Here is a 27,716-nt window from a genome sequence, read left to right on the forward strand (position 1 = left end):
CATCATCTTTCTATTCACGGAGCCACAGACCAGCTGTGTAGAGACACAGACCTGAAATTTAATTTGGACATTTTTTGTGCACACACTCTGAGCTAGTGTTTTTTACTTGTCTGTTTCACCCCCCTGCTTTCTAATGAGACAAGAAAATAACAAATTTTACTCATTTTGTTTTGATTTGCAACAATCGTTTTTCCTTAAAAATCAATAAATTGCATTCAAAACTTGTTTTGGCAAATAATATATACATTTGCTGTTTTCCACATCAGTTTTCTTGTCAAGCTTTATGGAATCTCTTCCTCAGGTGAAATAAACATTTATTACATTTGTTAAATTTTTCTTAAAGTCTGTTGGAACATGCAAATTCATTTTTAAACATTTTATCATGAAAGTAAGCAAAAAATAACAACAAATTAACAGCATAAGATTCAACCAAGGGACTATTCAAAGCAGAGTTCAAAACTTCTTAGGAATATATCATTGTATATTTTGCCATCTAATATTTGCGTAGCAAGAATGTTTTGTACTTATATCATATTTTAAAATAGATACTTGAGGGGCCGGTCCCGTGGCATAGTGGTTGAGTTCCGTGCACTCTCCGCTTGGGCACCCTGGGTTTGCAGGTTCAGATTCTGGCTGTGGACTTACCACTCGTCAATCGTGCTGTGGTGGCGACCCACATACAAAATAGAGGAAGATGGGCACAGATTAGGTCAGGCTAATCTTCCTCAAGCAAAACAAAAGAGGAAGATTGGCAACAGGTGTTAGCTCAGGGCAAATCTTCCTCAACAAAAAGAAAAAAAATGATACTTGAAGAAGGGTTTTCTTATCTCTAATAAATTTATTTATTTAATGATTATATTTTTGTTTGTCCATTTAAGAAATCTGAGAATCTCTCTTATAAAAAAATAAAAATCATCCCAGATAAATGAAGGAGAAGATCTGCAGTACCACCCTGCATTTCTGATTTGTCTAAAAACATTTGGAGTGGTGCCTGATAAGTCTTGCTATGCCGAAGCTCTTCATTTCCACTGAAACATAACCCCCCTTGGATGTTCTTTATCCAATAATTGAGTAATTGTGATGTCCTTCTTCAGGGACTGAATTAACATATGCCTTAAGTTACAGCCCATTCACCATCATCTCTTTATCTCCTTGAAAGCGACATCATGAGAATGAATAATATGTGTGACATTACGCACCTTCTCAAGAGTTTTTCACCAACAGCCTGGTCTCATTTGGGAGCTTGCTTTACTCTTTGTCAACATGCTTTATGTGCCAGAAAGCATATTAAACACTGTCAAATGTTATCCTGTCTCTGCAGGCACATTTCCCCTGGATCACGGTGGCTACTATTCTGGCTTTGTAGTTGAGGAGACCTATTTTTGGACCCCAGCCCCCCATTTTATGAGCTACTTGTGACAAACGACAGAACTTCTCTGTGCCTCTGCTTTCTTATTCCTAGTATGCAGAAAACAATAGCATTCTACTTTTGGGGATGCTGAGAGAGTTAATGAAATAATTCCTGAATACTCTCCACATAGCTATCAGAAAACATTAAATTATAGGTGTAATTATTGACAATATTATAGCTCACCTGTCACCTTTACTCTATCTCCCCATCTCTCACAGGAGTTTTCAAATGTATCCCATTCTTATCATCCCTAGGCCTTGTATCAAAGCCATAGTTTCCTGTGCCTAAATCCTTATCTTTTAAGTAACACCAAAGTAATTATTTTTAGTCAGCAAGAAAAATCTTCTACTGTTATTGGAAATTATCTTGTCATTTTTCAGAAGCTGAAGTGATTTCCAAAAGCATCAGGATAATCAAATCGGGCTAGGACTTGAGGGACCTAGACTTATTGTTTTGATTCTTGTCCTTTTCTTGGCCATGGTCATCTCCTACTCTTTTTTTTTTTTTTTTTGGCTTTAGGAAGATTAGCCCTGAGCTGACATCTGTGCCAATCTTCCTCTATTTTTGTATGTGGGTCACTGCCACAGAATGGCTGACAAGTGATGTAGGTCCACACCCAGGATGCAAACCCAGGGCGCTGAAGTGGAGCACACCAAACTTAACCACTACGCCATGGGGACACTCCCATTCATTTCTTATTCTTAATGTAGTTTTTGCCACTTACACTGATCAAGGAAACTTTTTAGTCTTCCTTTGTATTTTACTTCTAAGCTATAATATAGGTCACTTGCTAAACACTAGAAATCCTACTCTTCAAGAAACTTTTCTACAAATACCATCTCCACTCCATCGTCTCCTCTTCCAACTTCTTCATCCACTCAAATTCTATAAGAATTGTAAATAATTCCTAGAGTTGGAAGAACCGGTGAGCTTATAGCTAAAGTACTTCCCACCATATTATTTGCGGGTATCTGGTGAAGTTTTGATTTTTATATATTCGAAGCTGGAAAATTTTCAACTAGAAACTTTCCAATTCTTTTCCACCTTCTAAGAAGAAGACTAGGATTTACTTTTGAACCAAACATTTTCTTAGTTCTGGAAAGAATGAATAGAATGGCCTACTGTAGTTATGCAGATACATGGTGTAGAATCTCCCCACTAATGTGAGGGCAAAGTTTTCTAACAGGACATTTCGATTTGTCAAAGGTCTACCCAAGTCTCAGCTAATATTGATTGTTAAAATTAGATTGCACTTTTCTTCTATGTATCTATTACATTGGAAAGTTTATAAAGGAGCAGAATAATTTTCTATGAGTAATGCTGAGGCTATTAATGTGATTAAGTATGTCCAATGTATGTAGAGTCCCTTATTGAGGCCAAATGATCAGAAGAATAATAGGGGCCTGTAGGAGAAAAGTCACAATAATGATCATGAAAATTCTGTTTCAAAATCAAGACAGTGTCTTGGGAGAGTGGTGTTATTTTAGGCCTAGAATGAGCTGATTCTGGATGCTCTGCCAACCAACTGCAACGGGCATGCCCCAGGCAAGCCAGCTGCCTGCATGTTGTGATTTAATAGAGCTATAACAATACGGTCATAGCCTTTAAGGCCCAGGCAGTGTTCTAAATGATGGACACATTAAGGCGGCCATATAACATTTGTCATCCAACAGGACCACTTTTAAAGTAAAAATGGGTGCTATGAATAATTTTACTCTGACATCAGGCGTAACCCTATAGCCAACCGGATTATTGCTGAGAGGAGAACACTTCTTTCTTTGTATCATGAGGAGCAGTCTTGGCTTTGAAAAATCAGCAGAGACCTGCACTGCAAGGCCAAGTAGAACTGGGACAATGACATTTTGCAGTCTGCCCTTTACTCCCTGCAGAAGGAGCTGCAAGGAACTTATTCATGAAAGGTGCAAGCTACGTGGGAAAGGACTACACATCCTGCGTAAACCGCACACGGGGACTTGTTTTCTAATAATCTCAAAATAGCAAGTAAGAGTGACCTGATTTTTTAGATCTATATCATTGAAGCCTAGGACTGAAGGGGAACATGTTGAAATCTATATTTTTCATTCTGGACGATATTTACTCTTCCTTTATATCTAAGGAAGAGTATCATATTTTATTTCATCATATTTTACTCATCCTAAAATTCTCATAGTCCCTGCTCTTACCCATTTATCTATATCTTATTTGTTCTTCTGAACTCTCACTCAGGAAGCTTAGTGCATTGAGAGTATACATAATTATTTTTCTGTAAGTAATTATTTTACTTAATTGAACTAGAATATTCCCCTACTGGGTTACTTAATTATTAACTTACTAGCTGTTCTTGATTATTGTTTGATCAAAAAAATTTCATTTAATAATATGTATTCATGGCCATTAATAAAGGCATAAGCTTTGAAATATGAATGACTATACTTCAAAACTGATTGAATGATAAAAATTAAATAATCATTTAAATTTATTTAATGTGCCGTATAATAACTAAGTTTGGTATTTAATGAAATAACGCATGTTACAGAGAAATCTAATCACTGGAGGCAAAAACTAGAAGCAATACTTCGCAAATTAATTGATGAGTGCAGGGCCGGCCCCGTGGCTTAGCAGTTAAGTGTTAGCGCTCTGCTGCTGGCGGCCTGGGTTCGGATCCTGGGCACGCACCAACACACTGCTTCTCCAGCCATGCTGAGGCCATGTCCCACATACAGCAACTAGAAGGATGTGCAGCTATGACATACAACTATCCACTGGGGCTTTGGGGGGAAAATAAATAAATAAATAAAATCTCTAATTGATGAGTGCAGGTTTACACATATTGATAAAAATATGTCATAATTAACACTTCTAAACTTTGAATTTAAACATTGGCATTCTAAAATATGAAATCTAGATTTCTTCCATCAAATGCAAAAATTTTAAATGTACATATAATTGCAAAATTCCTTTGTAATTGTTTGTTGTAATGAATATGAAGGAGGGAGACATTATACATAACAAATAAGTCTTTAAACCAACCAAAGAAAAGAAAACAAGGTCTTGAAATAAGTGTTTAAATTATTTTTCTCCACTATGCATATTAACATTTATTTAATCTTTAGTGTGTTACAAGTCTCGGTGGTCTTGATTTTGTTCATTTGTTCACAAGAATGTATTTGGTTTTAAGCTGATTTCCCCAAGACATTGTTAACTCTGAATAAACTTGTTTCTGTGCTTTATGATAGGAGTCGTGCACTCTCGACAAAGTGAGCTTACTAAATTATAGTAATAATTTCCCCACTTATTGTGACTATTTGTCCAAGATTATATTATACTGTTGTTCCAGCTATGTGGATACACTTAGATGAGGGAAGGAGAGTTTGGAACATGGGCATGCTTGTGGTGCTGGGAGATTCTGAGGAAACTAAGGAGCAATAGTAAAAATGGGAATGTATGTTCATATCTATGTCCACTCCATAGAATATGATAGATTCTTCATATATGATTCTCTTGTTCCAAGGAGTGAAAAGTACATTCTGATGAATCTAGACGCCTTTCGGTGAAGCCCAAATCCCTACATTCCATCCAGAAACATTACAATATCTACACTGGACAAAAAGTGTGGAGTGAGGGTATTGCAGTAACATTAACTATGCTTGGCTGAGAATCTACATGCATTGTCTCATATGTGGACTAAGTAATCCCCACAATAACCTTATTATTTTCTTTCCATATCATCCCTGCTTTACAGATGAGGATACTGAAGTCGTAAGCTTATTCAAAGCCACAAAAGAGCCTATGATTCTTTCACCAACCCTGCTGGTTCTCACTCAGGAGACCCATTTCTGACAACTAGTCCACGTCCCTGAGAACTCTGAATCTTCGAGACAGAGACAAGACTCAGAGGGCAGTTCGGAGTGTCCACAAATGAAAGGCCTAAGTCCATATAGCATTCTTTTGTCAAGTGTAGTTATCTAAAAAAGGGTCCACACCCCTTTTCTGTAAAGGGCCAGATAGTAAGTATTTTAGGTTTTATGAGCCATACGTTTTTTGTCCTAATTACTCAACCTTGCCATCTTGTGTGAAAACAGCCATAGACGGTATGTAAACAAATGAGCATGACTGTATTCCAATAAAACTTTATTTATAAAAACAGACAGCGGGCTGGATTTCGTCTGAAAGCCATAGTTTGCCAACCCTAATCTAAACTCATACTAGAAAAGTTCCTATTAATGTTTTTTTTCCTTTCTTTTCCAAAATACTTCTCCAAAACTTCTTAAAGGATGGCATGAGCAGGAGTAGCCATTAAACGAAGAAGCACTTTCAAGGATGCTCAGATACTTGTCATCATTAGGGGGAAAAAATGTGTGATTAAGATTCTTTAACCTAACTCAGTATCAGAACCCCTCTTTTCTTCCAGGAAAAATAAAGCAATGGAATCAGAGAATGGGGTAGATTCTGAGGAGTTGATCAGTTCAGACACTGTGAATTTGGGGACATAGATTTCTTCAGGAATAATTGGACACTAAAATGTCTTTCTTCCATCCTATGCTCATTTCTACTACTCCAGCCCCCAAACTACGAGGATGGAGCCATGCTGTTTTATGATCCACAAGAGCCAGATATGTACAAACATTCACTTAGCTGAAAACAAATGGACTGTTTATGCAAGCTTTCATGGAGTGATGATAAAATTCCGCTTATTTAAGGGCAGTGAAGTGATCAAATATGTCACTCACAATTCTGTGTCCACTAGGGAGCCAAGGGATATGCAGAGATTCACAATAAAATGTGTCCCTTGCAGAAATTCCTTGATATTTGAAAATATATTTAGGAATTTTTAGAAGTCTTTAATAACACTATCTAAAAGGAAGTGTAGTGTATTTTTGTACACATATTTACTGCTTTTTTTTGTTTGTTTGTTTTGTGAGAAAGATCAGCCCTGAGCTAACATCCAGGCTAATCCTCCTCTTTTTGCTGAGGAAGACTGGCTCTGAGCTAACATCCATTGCCAATCCTCCTCCTTTTTTTTTTTTTCCCCAAAGCCCCAGTAGATAGTTGTACGTCATAGTTGCACATCCTTCTAGTTGCTGTATGTGGGACACGGCCTCAGCATGGCCGGAGAAGCTGTGCGTCAGTGCGCGCCCGGGATCCGAACCCGGGCCGCCAGTAGCAGAGCGCGTGCACTTAACCGCCAAGCCATGGGGCCGGCCTGATATTTACTGTTTTTAACTTGTTAAAATAGCCTCTATTTTTTTCCTAAATTTCCCCTTCTTTTGGTCTCTTAAGATCTTTTCTAATCAAGATAGAAAGAAAGATAGGAAGGAAGGGAGGAAGGGAGGGAGGGAGGGAGGGAGGGAGGAAGAAAAAAAAAAGAAAGAATTATATTGACCTTATGTTACCTTTGGTCTCACTTTTATTTTCAACTATAGGTTTAAAGCTAGGGTTTAAATGGGTTAAGAAGCTTTGATTGTTTAAATAAACCATGCTTCTTCATTCATTTGAGAGAAATCAAACTATTGCTAATTTCTACGTGCTTCTTTGGCACTACATAAGTGCACCTGTAGGCTTCAGGAAAACATTCGATGATCTAACTTGTAGACAGTTATGAAGCAAAGGAGGAATCTTAAGGAATTTCCTGATCGCAATCATGTAGTGGATAATAAAAATAATTTAAACATTTTTCTATTTGATGCTCATAATGTTTTAATCAAAAGGAAAAATTACTTGAGGGTTGTGTTTTCAATCATTCCTTATTATCTTGCTTTATTTTCAAAGTACAGTTTTCTTTGTGTTTTAATTTGTTTTTCAAGCTATAATATAATTCTTCAGGGGTGGATTCAAAAGTTACTATTTGAAACATACTTGCAACAGTAGCTGACATGGTCAACACAACACAACTGTAATCCCATCTTTCAGTGCTACCAATTTATTGTTTAGTTTGTAAGTCTATTCAACAGAGAATTGTATTTAGAGCCTCTAACAGTAGGACCTCCATATCCGCAGGGTCGCACCCGGTTTCCACATCTGAGGATTCAACCAACCGTGGATGAAAAGGCCTATGATGACTGGGTCTGTACCAAACATGTACAAAGCTTTTTTTCTTGTCATTATTTCCTAAACAATGCAGTATAACAACTATTTACTTAGCATTTACATTCTATTAGGTATTATAAGTAATCTAGAGATGATTTCAAGTATACAGGAGGATGTGCATAGGTTATATGCAAAAACTACTGCCATTTTATATAAGGGACTTAATCATCCTCGGATTTTGGAACCAATCCCCCACGCACGGAGGGATGACTGTATACATCATGGGAAAATATCATTGCCCTCTTTTAATGCCCATCACTTTGAAAACAACATTTTGAATTACAATATCATTTTCTTTATGATAGATGGCTGAAGATATCATAAAATCCTATAAATATTTCCAAACTGTATCAGATTATTTCAGAATTCAATAGCACTGAATACTTTGTAAAATAAAAAAAAATTAATTCTAGATGAACTCTCCTCTCCTTATAATAAATCACTGTTTATGATGGAACAATAATTCTTACATTTTAATCAAGGAGTGAGACTATCAGTATAATTGTGAGGAGGTTATATCCCAAACAAGTATTCATATCCAGTGGCTGAAAGATATGTTATCTTCCATCATTTATATAAGAAAAAGTAATATGTATACTGCAAAAGTTATACTTATTGAGAAGATAGTTAATTTGTGGAGACCAACATCACCGAGGGCCAGAATTAGACTTGGAATTTCTTTATATATTCAGTTCCAAGTCCAAGATTCAGAATGGAAGAGAATATGAGCTATGGGATGAATGAATTTGTTGTTGTTGTTGCTTAAAAAGAAAAAAAAGGGGGGGGCATCATTTGACTACTGATGAAGGAATTCAGTTAGTTGGAAGAAGGTATTTAAATTATTTCTAACTTTACTAAGTCACTATACTATATGGTATTGCTTTAGTAAGTCAATACACTATATAGCATCGGGAGACCATTCTCCATCATCTCTTGTGTTCCTGGAGGTCTTACACAGAAAATACTAAATGTTCTTTTTTCAATACTATATTTTCAAGAATGTTCATATAGCAAACAACCTTGAAAAGTTGAGATAGTATCTTCTTCCAAAGCAAAGGGCAGACATGCTTACTACCCAGTTCATTATAGATAATGTCTCCCTCTCAAGCAAAGGGCAGAAATTATCAGGCTTCCTCTTCCATAATGCAACGCACTGCAGGTGCTGGCATCCGTCTGGGCTTAGCCGTTTTGACCCTATGGTTCATGGGACAATGGGCACTGACTCCATTATGCTGATGTTCATGCTGCTTGCTGTGCTGTGAGTAATAAAATGTCCCTTTTCTGTGACCCAGGCATCTCATACCTTCTTCCAACATTCGTGAAACTGTGGAAGACTAACAGTTCTTGACAGTTGATATAAAACAACAAACAACAACAAAACAGCATTCTTTAATAATGAGTATGAGTATGCATTAAAAGTCTACTCTAAAGTGGTTACATTAATATATGCCATATAGGAAATCTCCTTTATGCAATCTCTATGGGAAATTCCAGGAGTAGAAAATAGATGCTTTCATAATAGTGATTTCATGTATTAGTTATATTGATTAAACGTCAGTAGCAATAAATTATGTTGTGCTTTCACGAATAACGAAACATAGATAGATGGTACCTTCCATAACAGTGCTTTCACTTCTTTAGAGTCATGAAAGAGGAATATTTCTCACATAAACATACTATGTTTAAAGTGTACCAAAAGAACCCAATCACATTTCAAGTGTACGTCTGACTGGCATAACCGTGGCATATATTCATAAACTCAATATTTTTAGAAGAATCACCTGGTATAATATGCAACTTGTAGAGATTTGACCATGTTAGCCCACAGAGAGCACTGTTTTTCAAAAAATCCAACTAATATTTTATAGAAAAGGTTTTGGAAACACATGTACACGTACACACAGACACACCACACACACACAATCAACAGTACTGTGAAGTTTGTGACAAATGCACTTGAGATATTTTTGGTGAAAATATAATTTGAGTATGTGATAACTCCCTATATCATTAGTTACATGAATTGAGACACGTGTGCTTAAGCACGTTCATAGGGATAACCTGGGATTAGAATCAAAGCCTCAACTCCTTTTCCTAGTTTTTAAGTAACTACAGTCAGGCAACATCCATAAAAAATTTATATGGGGCAACAAAAGACCCTGAATAGCTAAAGCAATCCTAAGAAAACAGAGCAAAGCAGGAGGCATCACAATCCCTGACTTCAAAACATACTACAAAGCAATAGCAATCAAAACAGCATGGTACCGGTACAAAAACAGACACACAGATCAATGGAACAGAATTGAAAGCCCAGAAATAAAACCACACATATACAGACAGCTAATTTTCAACACAGGAGCTAAGAACATACAATGGAGAAAGGAAAGTCTCTTCAATAAATGGTTTTGGGAAAACCGGACAGCCACATGCAAAAGAATGAAAGTGGACCATCTGCTATCGCAATTCACAAAAATTAACTCAAAATGGATCAAAGACCTGAAGGTGAGACCTGAAAGTACAAAACTCATAGAAGAAAATATAGGCAACACACTATTTGACATTGGTTATAAAGGAATCTTTTCAGATGACATGCCTACCCAGACTAGGGAAACTAAAGAAAAAATAAACAAGTTGGACTTTATCAGATTAAAGAGCTTCTACAAGACGAATGAAACCAGAATCAAGATGAATATACAACCCACCAGCTGGGAGAGAATATTTGCAAAACATACATCTGACAAAGGGTTGATCTCCATAATACATAAAGAACTCACACAACTGAACAACAAAAAAATAAACAACCTGATCAAAAAATGGGCAGAGGAAATGAACAGACACTTCCCAAAGAAGATATACAGATGGCCAATAGGCACATGAAAAGATGTTCAACATTATTAATCATCATGGAAATGCAAATCAAAACAACACTAAGATATCACCTCACGCCCGTTAGGATGGCTACAATCACCAAGTCAAAAAACAACAAACGTTGGAGAGGATGTGAAGAAACAGGAACCCTCATACACAGCTGGTGGGAATGCAAACTGGTGCAGCCTCTATGGAAAATGGTATGGAGATCCCTCAAAGAATTAAAAATAGAGATGCCCTATGATCCAACCATCCCACTACTGGGAATCTCTCCAACGAACCTGAAATCAACAATCCAAAGAGGCTTATGCACCCCTATGTTCATTGCGGCATTATTCACCATAGCCAAGAAGTGGAAGCAACCTAAGTGTCCCTCGACTGACCATTGGATCAAGAAAATGTGGTCTATATATAAAATGGAATACTACTGAGCCATAAAAAAAGACAAAATCGTCCCATTTGCAACAACATGGATGGGCCTGGATGGTATTATGTTAAGTGAAATAAGCCAGAAGGAGAAAGACAAACACTGTATGAGCTCACTCATATGTGGAATATAAATCAACTCATGGAGAGAGAAAATTGTATTGTGGTTACCAGGGGCCATGGGGGTGGGGGGTGGGCACAAGGGGTGAAGGGAGTCATATATATGGTGATGGACAAACAAAAACGTACAACCCAAAATTTCACAATGTTAAAAACTATTAAAACATCAATAAAAAAATATTAAAAAAATACAGAGAAATTGTTAGAAGAAAATAAAGAATTAGAGGATAATTAGAGGTAAGGTGGAAAACAGCATAAGGAGAAGGAAGAAAGGAGAAGGAAAAAGAAAGAAGAAAGAAGTAGAAAAAAAAATTAAAAAATAGTGCTCAAACCTTAATGCCAACCATGTCATTTTTGAAATGCTGGTTTTAGTAATTCATATATTGATTTAGAGATCACTGAATTTCATTCAAGGTCCTGCCAATTCAATTAAAGTAAGCACATTAAACCTTTATTGCATAGCTATTCTGAAACAACCAGCATGCTAGAAACAAGAAATAAATTGTAAAGGAGAGAAAAGAAGTGGCATACAATGGACATCCACTATTGGACAAGAGCTTTCGTATATTGTCTTATTTATTTGTTCAAATTCCATTTCAAGCAATTTTCCTTTTAAAGGTATTGCTATCTAACCACATCCAAAGATTATTATTTCAAAGATAGCCTCATGTACTGAGAGAAACTATAAAACTCAGGGAGATGTTTAAGAACCAAGGTGTGCAATAAATTATCAGGCTTACCTAATGATTCCTTTTCATGTTTTGCTGCAGAAAGAGCAGGTAGCTAAAGATGCTTTAATTAGCAGCAAGGTCAATCCATTTGGCAGCAGAATGGGTTAGAAACAAGAACTCGATTTAGGGCACTTGAAGACTGCAAAGGTTCTCAGAAATGTAAGTGAAGCAGGAGTCAAGAGGATGCATTATGTTTCAAATCTTGTATGAAGACTGAGTTGGTATTATGAACCATGAATCTCAAATGAACAGGAATTACTCTGACATTGAAAGCTCACACTTGAGGAGTAAATTGAACCAAGAAAACTACATTATAGGCTTCTCAAAAAGTTACGTGACTCATGAACCAGATAGATAGATAGATAGATAGATAGATAGATAGATAGATAGATAGATAGATAGATAGACAGATAATGTTGAGCTATGAAAACATCTTTTAAGTGTGTTAGTATAACCTGATATAATTTGCATTTTTATTGTGTGCAAAGGGTTATGCACAGGAGTCAAAATATCATCCTAAAATTGTGTTAATTTATAAGAAATTCCAGATAGACAAATTATTTTTGCAAAGTAATTATAGCTATTTTAGTAAGCTAAACACTCTATTTTTCTTCCTTCTTCTTTTTTTTTTTTTTTACTAATCCAAAACTAAATTCTACATACAATTACAAAAAAAACCCCTAAATTCTATGCCACTGTCTTGACTTCCATATATATATAAAAGCATATATTTTTATTGGTAAGTCTCTTTGGAACTTCAGTGTTTGTAGTTCCACCCCGGTTTCTCTTGGACTTCTCCTTTTTTAGTACCATTCTCTCTTTCATCACACTGGCCCTATAAATCTGCGGTAATGAATTGATACAATCGTGTATTCCTTTTTCTTCTTTCATAGGGCTTCCTGCTGGTGAAGAAAGTCATATATTGCTGATTAGTTCTACCACCTGAAAATCTTTTACAAAGTCATTTTTCTTAAATTCTAGCAGTCAACCAGCACTTCTTTCTTCTGACTAATCAATCATCTCATCTTTATAAGATCTGATTGGTTCTATTATTCCTATGAAGGTTAATTTTGTCTGTTAACTTAATTGGGCCAAGGTGTCCAGATATTTGATCAAACACTATTCTGGATGTTTCTATGAAGGTGTTTTTTGAATGAGATTAACATTTAAATTGAGTAAAGTAGATTACCCTCCATAATATGGGTGGGCCTCATCTAATCAGTTGAAGCCTTAATAAAACAAAGGCTGACCTCTCCCCAGCAAGAAGAAATTCTGCCAGCAGAATGCCTTTCAGCTCAGACTGCAACTCTTTCTGGGTCCCCAGCCTGTCTGCCTACCCTGCAGATGTTAGACTTGCACCTCCACAGTTGTATGAACCAAATATATTTAAAATAAACACATATATAAACATCCTATTTATTGTTTCTCTGGAGAACCCTGACAAATACATATTCTGGTACTAAGAGTGGTTCTAGAGGAACAAAATCTCATGGATGAGTTTTCTTAATTGGTTCTCTGGTTTCTGGAATTGACTCTCTAATCTGATTAAAGATCCTAATGACTCTATTTCCAGTAGTAAAGACAGCACTGATAGTCCGTGGTGTGATATAGCCATAGAGATACGCAAAATATCACCCTTGGGTACTGCTAATCAAATACTTAGAAGAGGCAAGCATCTGGGTGACCATGTATTTGATACCTTTGAACATTTTTGTCAAACTCATGGTTATGATAAGATTGGCTAATTGCTCCTAGTGTCGCTGGATGTCTTAGTCTGTTAGGGCTGCTATAATACCAGAGAGTAGGTAGCTTATAAACAACAGAAATTTACTTTTCACTGTTCTGGAAGCAGGAAGTCCAAGATCAAGCTGCCAGAATGGTTTGGTAATGGCCCTCCTTTGGGTTGCAGACTTCTTGCTGTATCTTCACACGACAGAAGGGGCTAGGGAACTCTGGGGACCTTTTCTATAAGAGCAGTAGTCCCATTCATGAGGGCTCCATCCTCATGACCTAAGAACCTCTCGAAGGCCCCACTTCCTAATGTTATCACATTAGACATTAGGATTTCAACATATGAATTTGGGAAGACACAACCTTGAAGATCATAGCACTAGACAAAGTGGGGAAAGAATAGATATGCTCAGGGATTTGAATTCTCAGCTCAAGTTCCACATAAATGACCTGACAGCTTCTATGTCTGCTCTGAAAGAGACCTTTATCTCCTAAAGCCACAGAACCGAGACTGCTGAAAAACAGGCCCAGAATCTCATCCTGTGAGTGGTTGAATTACAATGCAAATTGAATTCCCAGCCAGATAGTGCAACTACTTGCAAAATGAGTGCATTGATTGTGAAGGAATGGGGTCCTGAAAGTTGGAATGCAGATGCATGGAAAGACCCTGATGAAGCTGGGGGCATTGAGACCCTAAATTCTGATGAGTTTGCTTTGCCAGCAAAGCAGCCTCTCCACCTCCGTCTGAGCAGATTAACCCTGAATGCCTGAGGAAACTGTAATGGCCTCCCCTGAGTCAGCTGCCATGTAAGACACTGCTGATTCTTCGAGACCCACCCTCGTCATTTCTCTTTGCTTTTTGATCTATAACTAGACTCAAGTCTCAGCATGCCCCCAAAGGTGAAACACAAGGTGTGACCTGTGAGCAGGTGTGCTACACACCAGAAGAACTACTTGGTTTGTCTAATTTATACAGACAGAAATCCAGGGAGTACGTGTGGGAATGGATATTAAGGCTGTGAGATAATGGTGGAAGGAATATAAAGTTGATCAGGCTGAATTCATTGATATGGGCCAACTAAGCAGATATTCTGCATCTAATGTTGCATTTAATTCTGCATTTAATCTTGCAGCTTGGGAATTAAAAAGTGCTCTAACAGTTTATTCGGCTGAAACGTGGAACAAAAGGTTGCCCACAGTAAATGAATTTGAAATGCCAGACCTGCCTTGGTTTACTGTAGAGGAGGAGATTCAAAAGCTTAGGGAGATAGGAAGGCTAACGCATTTGTCATTTAAGACCTACTCACCCACTCTGGCAGCTTCCAGAGGACACATTTTTCACCATGATTGTGAGAAATAAGTTTGAGAGTGGAGCTCCAGCATCCCTGAAGAGCTCTGTGATGGCTCTTCTCTGTAGGCCAGAACTGACAGTGGGAACTGGTGTCACTGAAGAGGAAAAACTAAATGCAACAGGAATAATTGGAACTTGGGGTGACAAGGATCAATTGGCAGCATTCAATGGCCAAGGCAAGATGGGTGTAGTTACCATAATGGACAGCTGAGCTAAAGCAGTAGTCAGAATAGTCTGACACATGGAGACCTATGGCATTGGCTAGTTGATGATCATGTTCCTAGAAATGACATAGAGAGGAAGCCTATCAAATTCTTACTTGATCTATATAAGCAGAAAAATTCTAGTCAAGTGAATTAAAGTCTAAATTGAATCCTAAAAACAGAGAGTCATGGCTTCTCAATCAATTCCCAGACTCAAGCCAGTTTACAAACTTGAAAGAAAGGAAGGCCTGGTCCCCTTGAGGAAGGAGCCCATTACACTCCCCAAAATTTATACTGTTAATCTTTCTTCCAACTTTACTCAAAGGGAGTTTTTACTGGGTGACTGTGCATTGGGGAAAAGGAAATAATCAGATGTTTAGGGGACTGCTGGACACTGGCTCTGAACTGACACTAATTCCAGGAGATTCAGAATGCCACTGTGGCCCGCTAGCCAGAGCAGGGGCTTATGGAGGTCAGGTGATCAATGGAGTTTTAGCTCAGGTTCATCTCACGCTGAGCCCAATGGGTCCCCCCAATCCATCCTGTAATTATTTCTCCAGTTCTGGAATACATAGCTGGAATAAATTGTAATAGACATAATCCATAATTATGTATATATTTTATATATATATATATTCCATAATTGGAATAGATATACTCAGTATATCTGAATGTCTCCCTTGAGTCTCCAGCCTGCTGGCCTACCCTGCAGATTTTGGACTTGCTTCTCCACGATCACAAGAGCCAATTCCTTAAAATAATACACTTTCTCTCTCTCTCCATACATATGAACACACACATGCACACACACATGCTGTTGGTTTTGTTTCTCTGGAGAACACTAACTAATAGAATACCTATCAGATCAAACCAGGCATATCAGTAGGGCACAGATCAATCTCTTTCAGCTATACTGTTGAAATGTACTGGCTGTACTCATTTCTCTCTCCTTTCTTTAAACTCTAGAGAAAACTATTAAAACCATTTGACAAAGGTCACCTCTGGCTCACCAAATGACAAAACCATACAGTCTTTTCAGTCATTATTTAATTTTACCTGTGGAGTTTGATATTATTTGTCATTTATTATTCTTTTTTTTTTTTTTTTGTGAGGAAGATCAGCCCTGAGCTAACATCCACGCTAATCCTCCTCTTTTTTTGCTAAGGAAGACCGGCTCTGAGCTAATATCTATTGCCAATCCTCCTCCTTTTTTTCCCCCAAAGCCCCAGTAGATAGTTGTATGTCATAGTTGCACATCCTTCTAGTTGCTGTATGTGGGACCCGGCCTCAGCATGGCCGGAGAAGCGTCGGTGAGCGCCCGGGATCCGAACCCGGGCCACCAGTAGCAGAGCGTGCGCACTTAACTGCTAAGCCAGGGGGCCAGCCCGGTCATTCATTATTCTTAAAACTTTCTTCTGGTTTATTTTCCATGACACTATTTAACACTTGTCTTTTACCTCTTATTAGCTAGATCTATCTAATGATTCTTCATCTGCTTTGCAGTTAAAAATCAAGGTTCTCATATCTTCTCTGTAATTTCTCCTAGTCTGTTATCCACTTAAGTGTTGTTGCCTACCATGTGTGTACTGGTTACTCCTATGTCTGTATCTCTACCATGGGCCTCTTGTTTGTGAACTCTAGACTAACGTATCCAAATATCTATGAGATACTTCACCTGCATACTTCTAAGTACCTATGTAGATATATAATGTCTAACAGTGATCATTTTATTTCTTACCCTAAAACAAAACCCATACAAGCTACTAGTATAACTGAAGTCAGACATCTGTGGCGTTTTTTTTTTATTTCTCCCTCTCTTTCATTCTCTACATAAAACTATCCACTAATTTTTTTGTCTCATCTTTTATATTCCCATGACAAATGGATCTTTAAATCTTTGATTATCTTGCCCCCACCTTTCACGTCTTCAATTCTAATACCCCATTTTCTTTATTACTTTCTAGACAAGCCTACTGTAAACTTCTGCTACATACGCTGTCTGTCTCCATGCCTGTTTCTCTGCCTCCAAAGAGTACTTTAAATGGCTCTCTGAGTGATCATTCTAAAACTGCAATTCTGTCCATATGAATCTTCAACCAAGACATTTTGTAGATCTTGACACCTTTAAGAACAAATAATAGTGTAATGTACAGCATAGGGATTATTGTTAATAATACTGTATTACATATTTGAAAATTGCTGAGAGTAAATCTTAAAAGTCATCTCAAGAAAAAAAAACTATAGCTATGTATGGTGATGGATGTTTACTATGCTTATTACAGTGATAATTTTGCAATATATATAAATATTGAATTATTATGTTGTACACCTGAAACTAATATAATGTTATATGTCAATTACACTTCTATTAAAAATAAATAGGTAAATAAGTAAGAAAATAAGAACGAATAACACTGATCTTGGTATCAGACTTGAGTCTCTGCATACATTCTGTAGTTACCTATTTTAAACAGCTGGCTTCACACTCTCTGATTATATTGAAATACTGTTATCTAGGCTCACCTTAAACTTTCAAGCCTCAGTGCTTATAAAAACTTTTCCTCAGACTATCTCTTCTGAAAAGATAAATTCATCCTTCAAGACTCATCTCGGGTGCTTCCTCATCTGTGACACTTTTCTTGAATTCCTCCATCTTCTACACAAGTCATAGACCTTCCTTTGTTTCCACCATCCCTTATAGGGTCTCCGTTATAGTACTTTTGACAGAGTATTGAAATTATTGTTAACTCTTAAGATCCTTATGAGATAAACTATGATATTTTCTTGTGCAATGGAGTTTTAAACTATCTGTCTTAAAATCCTAGTTTCCGCATTTACTGGGTGGGGCCATGGAGAAGTTACTTAACTTTCCTGTGCCTCAGTTTTCTGATATGTAAAATGAGATTACTAATAATCTTCCTCATAGTGCTGTTGTGAAGATTACATTAGTTTATGTGTGTAAAGCAATTAAAACAGCGTTCAAAGTAGCACTCAATAAAGCTTACCTATTATAATTGTAATCTAGGGACCATCAGACTTAAACTTATGCTCACAACACTTTCTCAAATTGTAATGCATTCTCAGTCAAAAATATGTTGAATAAATGAATGCCTCTGAAATTAGGGTTTATATATGTTTCAATGTTTAATCTTTTTGCCATTTTAAACAATTTAGACTTAAGAATTGCTGCTAACAAAGATCATCTGAAATGACAACTCAGTTTCCTAAATTATTCTTTGAGGATAAAATGGGCAGCATGTTCTTGACACAGAGCTTTGAGGCTATGACATAAGTTAGTACTACACAGACAAAGGCATCCAGTTATATATGTTGGTGTCAGCATCCAACTTACTGCGTGTGTGTGTGTACGTGCACACGTGTGCATGTCTTTAATAACAGTTTTTTGTGGTCACTTTGAGTAATTGATAATATCTGAATTGAAAACTTTTGCCTATCAAATTAATTTCTGTGTTACTCTGCAATATGGCACCTTACATTTATCCAGGCGTTGTAGTAAGTCCAAAATGACTGTTTGAAGAAAGCATTGGCCTTACCTCTGGACACTTCTGTGATTTCTTAGTATATAAAATAAAATAATGTTCATTATAAGCGATACCACAGTTTGATCTTTCTTGAAATGATGTCAATATTAACAGCTGCTCCTTTTAAATATAAAAATTGTTGAGGCTAATGTCCACTAAGCCACTTAGGTGACACCACGCCCCCCATAAATTTCTACATGAAGAGATTCTTTTAGATTTAAAGATAGGAAAGTTGATTTTTCCTTTCAATAAGTGGAGCTTCCAGTAATGGGAACCATTCAAATTAATGTTTTCCTTAGACGCTCTTGCTGCAAAGAAACATAAAGTTAAATTTAACACTCAATTATAATAGTTCAGTTTACTATTGTGCTTGGCACTTTTACATTTGCCCTTTTCTTTAGCCCCAAGTTCTATGTTATTTATAATACTTTACTTTTCTATAAACTGTCTCAAAGCTTTTCTGGAAAGAGCAGCAGAATAAATACATTTATATATGTTTACACACACAAATATAATGGCTTGAATTGGTCCCAATGTTATCGTATTACTATTCCCACATCTAGAATCATCAATATAGAGTTAATTAAACTTTAATTAGTTTCCATGTCGAAAGGAAATATTGGCAAATGTTTCATCTGGACGAGAAACATACATTGCCTGAGAACCTTGGGTTTTCATTACATATTACAAATGTGGAACCATGTGACTATGAAAATAATGTTTAATTTAATAATAGGTTAGATCTTAGAACTACTCCTTTTTAATCTATTTATGAATAATAACTCATCTTTTAAATGAATTGGATGAATTCCATACTATTGGAACAATTATAAAGGTAGAATTCTGGAGTATCAAACAAAACTTGCATAAGTAACTCCTAGACCCTTTTTACTTACTTCTCTAGTCAGTTTCATTAATTTTTCAACAAAATGTCAACTTTCTCACCTCAAATTCAAGCAAAAAAGGCTAGGGATCAGCTTCAATCAAAACCAGACAATATCTTCTCATCGGACATTTGCCAGGTACCTCAACGTGATGTCTAGTTTTCATTATAAGCAGAGTTGTGATAACTGTTACCCATGAGGTAGAGTCTTAGAGCCATGATTCCTCTCCATTTGTCTTGGATTTCAAAACTTGATCCTTACATTAAATTAACTCACAAGAATCAAGTGTACCAGAACAACGTGAAATGATCTCACCATAGAAATGTTTTAGTGATTATTATATCCCATGATCATATGGGGAACCATATAAGCAGAAGCAATGAACAATAACATCAGGGGACTTCCATGCTTTGAAGTGCTTTCCTCAAAATTTTCTAAGACCCTTCTTGTTCCCAGGGCTATTTGTGGGCAGCAATACTATCTGGGTGGAGGGCCCTGGGCTAGAACCACTTGGGCCATTTCTCCTCTTTAAAGCTCTCTCCGACTTTCTACTCAATTTTTTGGCCCATCAGATACCCGTGGAGCTCCAGGACTAGCACCTATGGAGTTGTCTCAGGGCCACATGACCAGGATCTGACTTCTAGTAGTCAGCCTGTCAAAGAGATTGCTTCTGCTTAATGGCATTGTATAATTTTTACAAAATCATTAGAAATTAGAACTGCCAGAATGGTACTCAAAGACTGATTTTTTGTGACTCAAATTTTATATATAGATAGGTGTCCCACAGAAAATTTGTGTTGTGGGACCCCAAATGCCTACGGTCTCTTACACCTTAGGGCAATCCTGGTTATGCGTTGATTTTTAACAAAGGTTCTATTTGAAGACCTTCTAAACTGTATTATTTAATATTATTTAAATACATTTCTAAAAGGTAAATTCCAAAAATGTACCGCAAAGAATTTAGATCTTGAATGGATTTGTTTCCCTTGACCTAAAATTGGAATCATAAGACTCATCATGTTTTTCACCCATTTAGGCTTCCAGAAAGCTCTGAGGACTATAATGTTCAACAGACATAATCTTCTATATTAGCCCCCTAACACTTCTATATTTCTCTGTTAGGATCCTAATTCCATTTCTGTCTTTGGATTTATTTTAAAATCTCTTCAAGCATATATGTTTTTATTAAGACCATGGCAAAATCTTTTAGAAAATTTAAAAACAGAATTAACAAAATCAAAATAAAATAAAATATTCATTTTTCTGGGAAAAAAATATTTTTTCTGTGTCATTGGTAAGTTCTCTCTAGTCTAGACATGGGTCAAAAATTTTATGTAAGGAAATTAGCAGTAAAGCATAAATGTGCGAGAACAGTTGCCATCAACTATTTTTGTGAAAAAAAAATTAAGTTTCTATAAACTTGCCCTAAGATTAAAAAATTGTGTGCTGTGTTAAAGATTGATGTGTATGTATTTGGATTCCAACATTTATTACTTTGGCCATAAATAGCTTCATAACTAGCTTGCCAAACATATAATAAAGAAATTATTTATAAAGCATAAGCAAGCCAAGTCAAACACTTCAGAACCAAAATCCAAATGGTATGTCATATTTTTAAAGTGGAAGGGAAGGGAGACATTCTGGTCATTCAAGGATACTAACAGGTGATATTTTTCTATGTCTGTCATTGGTAAACAATTTCAGAGTGTCTGTAAGCAATAATGTGCTGTAATAACATTTTTAATGACATTTACGTATTTTAACTTCACTTCTTAAGCAAAGAATATAAAAAATAGGAACAAAAATATATATTACTTTCATTAAAATAATCTGAGAGAATGGAAGTAAACGGGGGTTAAATGATATTCCAAAGCTTACCCGGGCCATTGAATCAGGAAGAGAAACCAGGTCTCTTGGATTTCAATTCCAGTGTTCTAGTCACTGGTTTGTTCAACTCTTGTGCAAAACATCCATACACAATACACAATGCATAATCCCCCTTGCTACCAAGTGGTTGTCAAAAGAAACACGCCATTACCTTTCCCACATACTGAGGCTCGGAGCCCATGTATTCCTCCAGCACAAAAAATTGATTCCATACCCAGCCACGTTTAACTCGTTGGAAATGTAATCGCCGCCCTGGCAGGTGGATAACATTTTCTCTTGGTTCTGTGGCTAAAGTCTGTTGTGGCTGTGGTTGAAGTGGTGTTAGGAGACCTCCATCAAACAGGACCCAGAGAAGCAGGGAGAAACAGTTCCTTGTAAGCATTGGCAAAGGCTTTCCTACGGCAGAGTAATAAAACTCCAGCACTTAATGCAGAATTGTGGAATCCAGGTTTGACGTGTCTGTGGCCTCCACCACTTAGCTTTCTATTCTATTGCAGAAATGATAATGCAGGCATTAATCCTTTTGATGAAAAGCCTTCTGCTGTATTATATTCCATCTAAAGGGACCTATAAAACAAATTAACAAAGATTCATTAAATTGATAGAATTACATGATGATGGTCATCAAAACTCTCATTATATCTGCCAACGTTTAAAGAAGCAGAGAGGAAAGACTTGAAAAGAATTATATTGGTAAATGGTCATTGCTATTCAACCTGTAAACCTGGATAAACTGTTTTTCACAGACTTGAAAAAGTATTAGCTACAATGAAGAAAAAGGTGTATCATGAACAGAAGCAACTTTTTAATTTAGTAATTATTTTAAGACTAAAACACAGAACACTATTTTTAATGTGAACTAAGTTAGAGTAGGATTTCACAATGTCACAGTTTTGACGTTTTGGGTTGGATAATTATTTGTTACTGGGGAGCTATCTCGTGCATTTTATGACTTTTAGTGACATTGCTTTCCTCTGCTTAATAGATGACAGTAGCATCCGCCCCCACAACCAGTTGTGACAACCAAAAATATCTCCAGACATTGCCCGATATCCCCTGGGAGGAGCAAAATAGGCCAAGATTGAGAACCACAGATTTATAAAATAAGAAAAAAGAAAATAATTTTTAGAAAAACAAAAAATTCCCCAAAGTGAGAAAATAGGAAGAATCAGACCATCCAGAAAAGAACAAGATAAATTACTAAATATAAAAGTAAATCATCTTATTAAAATGTAAATGATTGATAAAATGTCAGATGGCTTTATAAGCTTTAACTTAAAAAAATGCTTCTCTAGCTTAGATATATGGGAATTATTTTATAGAAGGTGTGCAGCTCAAAGCAACCTTGGATCCCCACAAGATGGACAACCTCTACTCTGTATTTAGATAAAATGAGCTTTAAACTTTTCCTTACAGCAAGCATTTTTTTCATTCACTTATCTAAGCTTTATTGAGTGTCTACAATGTGCAAAATCCTTTATTATACAGTAGATTAAAAAAATACACAATCCTGTTCTCCCTCTTAAATCAGAAACAGAAAATAAATTTAAATAAATCAAATAAATACACAAATGAGAGCAAATTTACCAACGCTGTGAAAAAAAAGCAAACAGAATATCTTGATGGTAAAACTGAAGTTAGCACAAGCCTGCCATAGGTGAAAATTGCCCTGAGAGCTAAAGAAATAGGAGCGATTCTACATTCTGTAAGCAGGCAGGGGAAAATGTGGCTCGAGCCAGGTGGTTTTATGCATTTGGCACTAGGGGCACAGTGTCCACAGCCTATGAAATTTCCAAGGGCCAAAAATGTTGGAGGCCAGAAATTATATATAATGCTTCCAAAACAAGAGCACCAAAGTCAAAATCAATATATGTTTAATTAAACATCTATAAAACATGCCATTTTGTCAACCTGTCGGCTACAGTTCAGTTCAATGCTTATTCAATGTGTATAATATAATAAAAAGTGCAATGCATTCTTCACAAATATTCAACTTTAAACATTTAACACGGGAGCCATTCACCATGCTTAAGATATGAGATGGGGAATATTCAAAACTTATAATCGGAAAGTGTTCTATAAGGACACTCCAAAAATAGAAATAGAACATGATATGACCTTTTTTCTATTGTCTGGATACTGACAAAAACCTAAGTATATATTTCATTGCATCTTTTCATTCTGGCAAAATAATGTTCATAAAAAGTTAACTTAGACCTACATTGTTCAATATGGTACTCACTAGCCATATGTGGCCATTTAGTTGAAATCTGGCAATTTGAGATTGAGATGTGCTCTAGTTTTAAATTATAGACCAAATTTCAAAGAATTAGTATAAAAAAATAAGAACGTAAATTATCTCATTATTAATGTCTGTATTTATTACTAGTTGACATGAGAATATTTTGAATATATTAAGTTAAATAAATATAAACGATTAAAATTCATTTCCTCTATTTCTTTTTACTTTTGTAATGTGTTTACTGGAAATTTAAAATTATATATGCAGTTCACATTTGTGGCTTGCATTATTTTCTATTGAAAAACACTGATTTAAACAATAGAGTTTTAATCACAGCTGTGACTTCTACTCAAGCAATTTATTTTTAACATTCAAAATCAAATATCTAACATGAACTGTATCATGTTTGTGTGATAATACATTTAGAAAGTGGGAGATTATTTGCATCTATTTTCAATCAGCTTGTATAAACAGTGGGCATATTTTCCTCATTTATTTTCAGGTTTCAAATTGCTAATATCAACATCTAAAGTGTTTTAATTTCTTGAATTTTCCATTTCGCCCATGTTTTTTCTCATCCTCATGTCAATCCTAGCCCAGTCATATACAGAACAGATGGGGAGGTAAACATGAGTAGAAAAGATGGAAGGCAGGAAACGACTTCTCAAACCTAGGCTATTATACGTAGTTAGGTTGTATTTTTGCCTTCTTTTTCCATAACATGTTTCTCTACTTTTTTGGAGCTGTGAGGTATCAAAACTCAGATTTTAGAGAGCATTGACACCTAAGGTCTTTTCTCTAAATAACTATCTTTTTATTTAGAGTAGCTAGATAGTCTACTAGCTAGAAGTCTGCTTCTAGCTACTCTTTCTTCTTTGAAGTCAAAGGTGTCTAAAATTTGAGTTTTGATCCCTTACTAGAGGAATCTTCTAGAAATTCTAATCTACTGTCATTTCCCTCTGTTATACTAGAATGTGTGTCTGTAATGTGAGGGGATTAGCTCATAAATGATTGGCAAGTTGAGAAGAACATGAATATGACATGGAAAGTCTGTTGTTTCATATGCCAATTCCCCAGGACATTAAAGATTCACATCACCAAAACCAGCAGCTAAACGTAAAATATTGTAATAAGGCTGAAGTTACCTGGAGCCACAGAGGAGAACAACGTGGAACATGATCCCCATTTCCCTCATGTCCACATTCTGTTCTTCCCTTTTGGCTCCCTTTGGACACACTTTCTATCTTAGCATGCTGTGTTCTGCCACTTTTTTGTGCATTTCCCTCTTTCTCTTTCTCTAAGTAGGCTGATCCTTACTTATATCTCTGTCATTAAATTACTTTCTCCTCTTTTCTTAAAATAGAATTTTATATTTATAGGAATATGTATTTATTAGTACTTTATTTTTGCTAATATTTAGACTAGGATGATGATTGCTAGGCGTAACTGCACAGGTTTTGAGGATCTGCACACAATCTTATTTTTTTCCATGAATGCTATTATTTTAATATGAATTCTGTAGAATGCAAAGCTTTCAGGAACTCACATATCACATTGTAGTAGAAACATATGTAATGAAAAATGTAAAGCCTTCTCATTGCACACTGGAGATATAATATACAGCATGGTGGCTGTAGTTAACAATACTGTAGTGTATATTTTAAAGTTGCTAAGAGAGTATATCCTTTTTTTTTTTTTTTGGAGGAAGATCAGCCCTGAGCTAACATCCATGCTAATCCTCCTCTTTTTGCTGAGGAAGACTGGCTCTGAGCTAACATCTATTGCCAATCCTCCTCCTTTTTATTCCTCAAAGCCCCAGTAGATAGTTGTATGTCATAGTTGCACATCCTTCTAGTTGCTGTATGTGGGACACAGCCTCAGCATGGCCGGAGAAGCGGTACGTCCGTGTGCGCCCGGGATCCAAACCCCTGGCCGCCAGTAGCGGAGCGCGCGCACTTAACCACTAAGCTATGGGGGAGGCCCGCTAAGAGAGTACATCTTAAAGTCTAGGATTTTTAATATGACATTCATGAACTTAACTGGGCCTGCATTATCTACCTCTGCCTGAGCCTTGCCAGCTTCCCCCCGCCCAACTTCAAACTCTTTAGGTTTTATTAATAACAATAGTAATCATTTATATCATAGATGTATTTGTATGATTATTTGTTACTGTTTTCTGAGTGGAGTGGTGGAGTGAAGAGGGGCTATGAGAGTCGCAATGATGCCTCTTTTGTCACCTCTTGTGTTCCTGGCATCTACAATATTACCTAGCATGTGGTAGGTACCAAATACATAATTGTTAAGTTTGAGTGAATTAGTCATTGAATGATAGTAGCAAACTTTTATTGAAAACTTACTTTGTTCCTCATAATTTTATATGTTCTGTACCTGTACTACTGCTCTGTGAAGGAAGTGCTATTATTACACCCATTTTACAGATGAAACGGAGGAATGGAGAAGTTAAATGACATGCTCATGGTTCACAAATTAGTACATAGCAGGCGAGTTAGAATCTAGGCAGTCTGATTCCATAGCCCATCCTCCTGGATACTGTTCTAAGCTGCCCCTATATTAATAAATGCATAAATAGATGAAACCACCAAAGATTTCAAATCCTAGCAAGACAAGGAATATGAGCTTAAAGACCTGAGTTCAAAATTCTTTTTCCAAAGCTAAGTGGGTATTTCAATGCTGGGCAGCTTAAGTCTTCTTAGACTCATTTAGATGTTCTGTAAAATTAGGAGATCGAAGCTAGCAGGTCAATATAGTTCTTTTGAAGTCAGGAGGTTGAGGAGTCCCAGCACTTACCCACCAGGATGTAAAAAGAGAGACATAATGCTAGGCAGAGACAGAAAAAAAAAATGCAATAATTGACAGGGCCAGTGTGCTAACAGGATTGGATGGTGGCTGATAATGAAGAAATTGCACAACAGCCCAGCTAATCTACCCAGCAAGATCACTAGACAGGCCAGGTGACCGAAAGTAGGTGTCATAGAGAGGAAAGTAAGGTGGTTTCCAGCTGTGCAGGCTTCTTCTCAGTTAGCTTGAACTGTGGATGCCGTGCTGGGGTCCGTCAGACAAGAAGGCAACCTGTTAGATCTGCTTGACAACTCTGAATTTGGGGGTCGCTTCCAGCCTTGGTGGAAATCATTAAAATAAATGAATAAAAATATGGGCTTTGGAACAAGAGACATTTGAGGAATAATTTTTAAGGAAATCACAGCATGATTTTATGCTAAGTAACTATCTGTCAAGTAGCATTTGAATTGTGGGGACACAATCAGCAATGTTCTTATGTCTGTGGTACAATATACATGATGAAATAAAATATATTTTAATCTCATTGCTCAATTAGAACATGTGTAAGTGTGCATTTCGTAACTCATGTTATTGCAGTATGATCCTAAAATCCGTTCCAAGACTCTAACACTGCCATTCTTTAGTGAACAGATAAAGAGATATTATTTTCAGCGCATGATGCTGCTCCCACCAGAACCCAGCCTCTGGCCACAGTTGTCAGCCGGGGAGTTTTTAAAGTGTTATATCACAACAAAAGTAATGCAAGGAGATTGAAGGCCTCCGATTCTTAAGTGAAAGGAAAACAACTTCCCTAGGCATGAAACATAGCCTAAATCACAAGGAAAAACTATACCGAGACATCAACCTGGGTACACTTGCCCAGCACCAATCGTGTTGTTATAGAACAAGTAAAGCAGACTTATTCTGAGGTGTCAGCACCCTATGGAAACATGTGAACCTTAAAGAAGACATATTTATCACAAAGGACATCACTAGAGGTGTGTTTTATTTCATAGACTGAATTTCGAGCTAAGTGTTTAAAAATTTATATTTGTCTACTATGCCCAAACTTTCATAGAGACAAAGTGGCTTTCCAAAGACTTTCCAAACCTGATGATGAGTCTCTGAAGCCAACCATTCCTTTTAGCAGAAGAGAGATTTTTAAAAATGGTCATATATCAAACTAGGAGATACTTACACGTGAAGTGAAATACCCACTGGCAGTTTTTCTGTTGTGTCTCCAAAGCTGAGAGATAGACAAAGGCTGTGGTTTCTGTAGTTATTTATTTAATTTTGGGTGTGTTTGTTTTTAAGAATAGCTCCTGATAAGGGATCTACTTCATATAAATTACAGTGAAAGAGTCTATCTTTGTTAGATGTCTTATTAGGCTGACAGATAAGTTAATTATTACAAATTGCTCTCTATTATGGGGA

General features: G+C 36.5%; 1 protein-coding gene across 1 annotated transcript in view; it reads right to left on the bottom strand.

Moving 5' to 3' along the window:
* LOC106800098 (cadherin-12-like) overlaps positions 1-27,716 on the bottom strand; it is a 741,579-nt gene that overhangs the window by 50,898 nt on the left and 662,965 nt on the right. Inside the window, exon 3 of the mRNA XM_014781523.2 lies at positions 21,393-21,808. Within this exon, the coding sequence (XP_014637009.1) occupies positions 21,393-21,623 (231 nt within the window). The 5' untranslated portion in view covers positions 21,624-21,808. The remainder of the gene's footprint in view (positions 1-21,392; positions 21,809-27,716) is intronic.

Source organism: Ceratotherium simum, chromosome 18 (assembly GCF_057802395.1).
Source record: "Ceratotherium simum simum isolate JZ-2026a chromosome 18, ASM5780239v1, whole genome shotgun sequence".
Taxonomy (NCBI): Eukaryota; Metazoa; Chordata; class Mammalia; order Perissodactyla; family Rhinocerotidae; genus Ceratotherium; species Ceratotherium simum.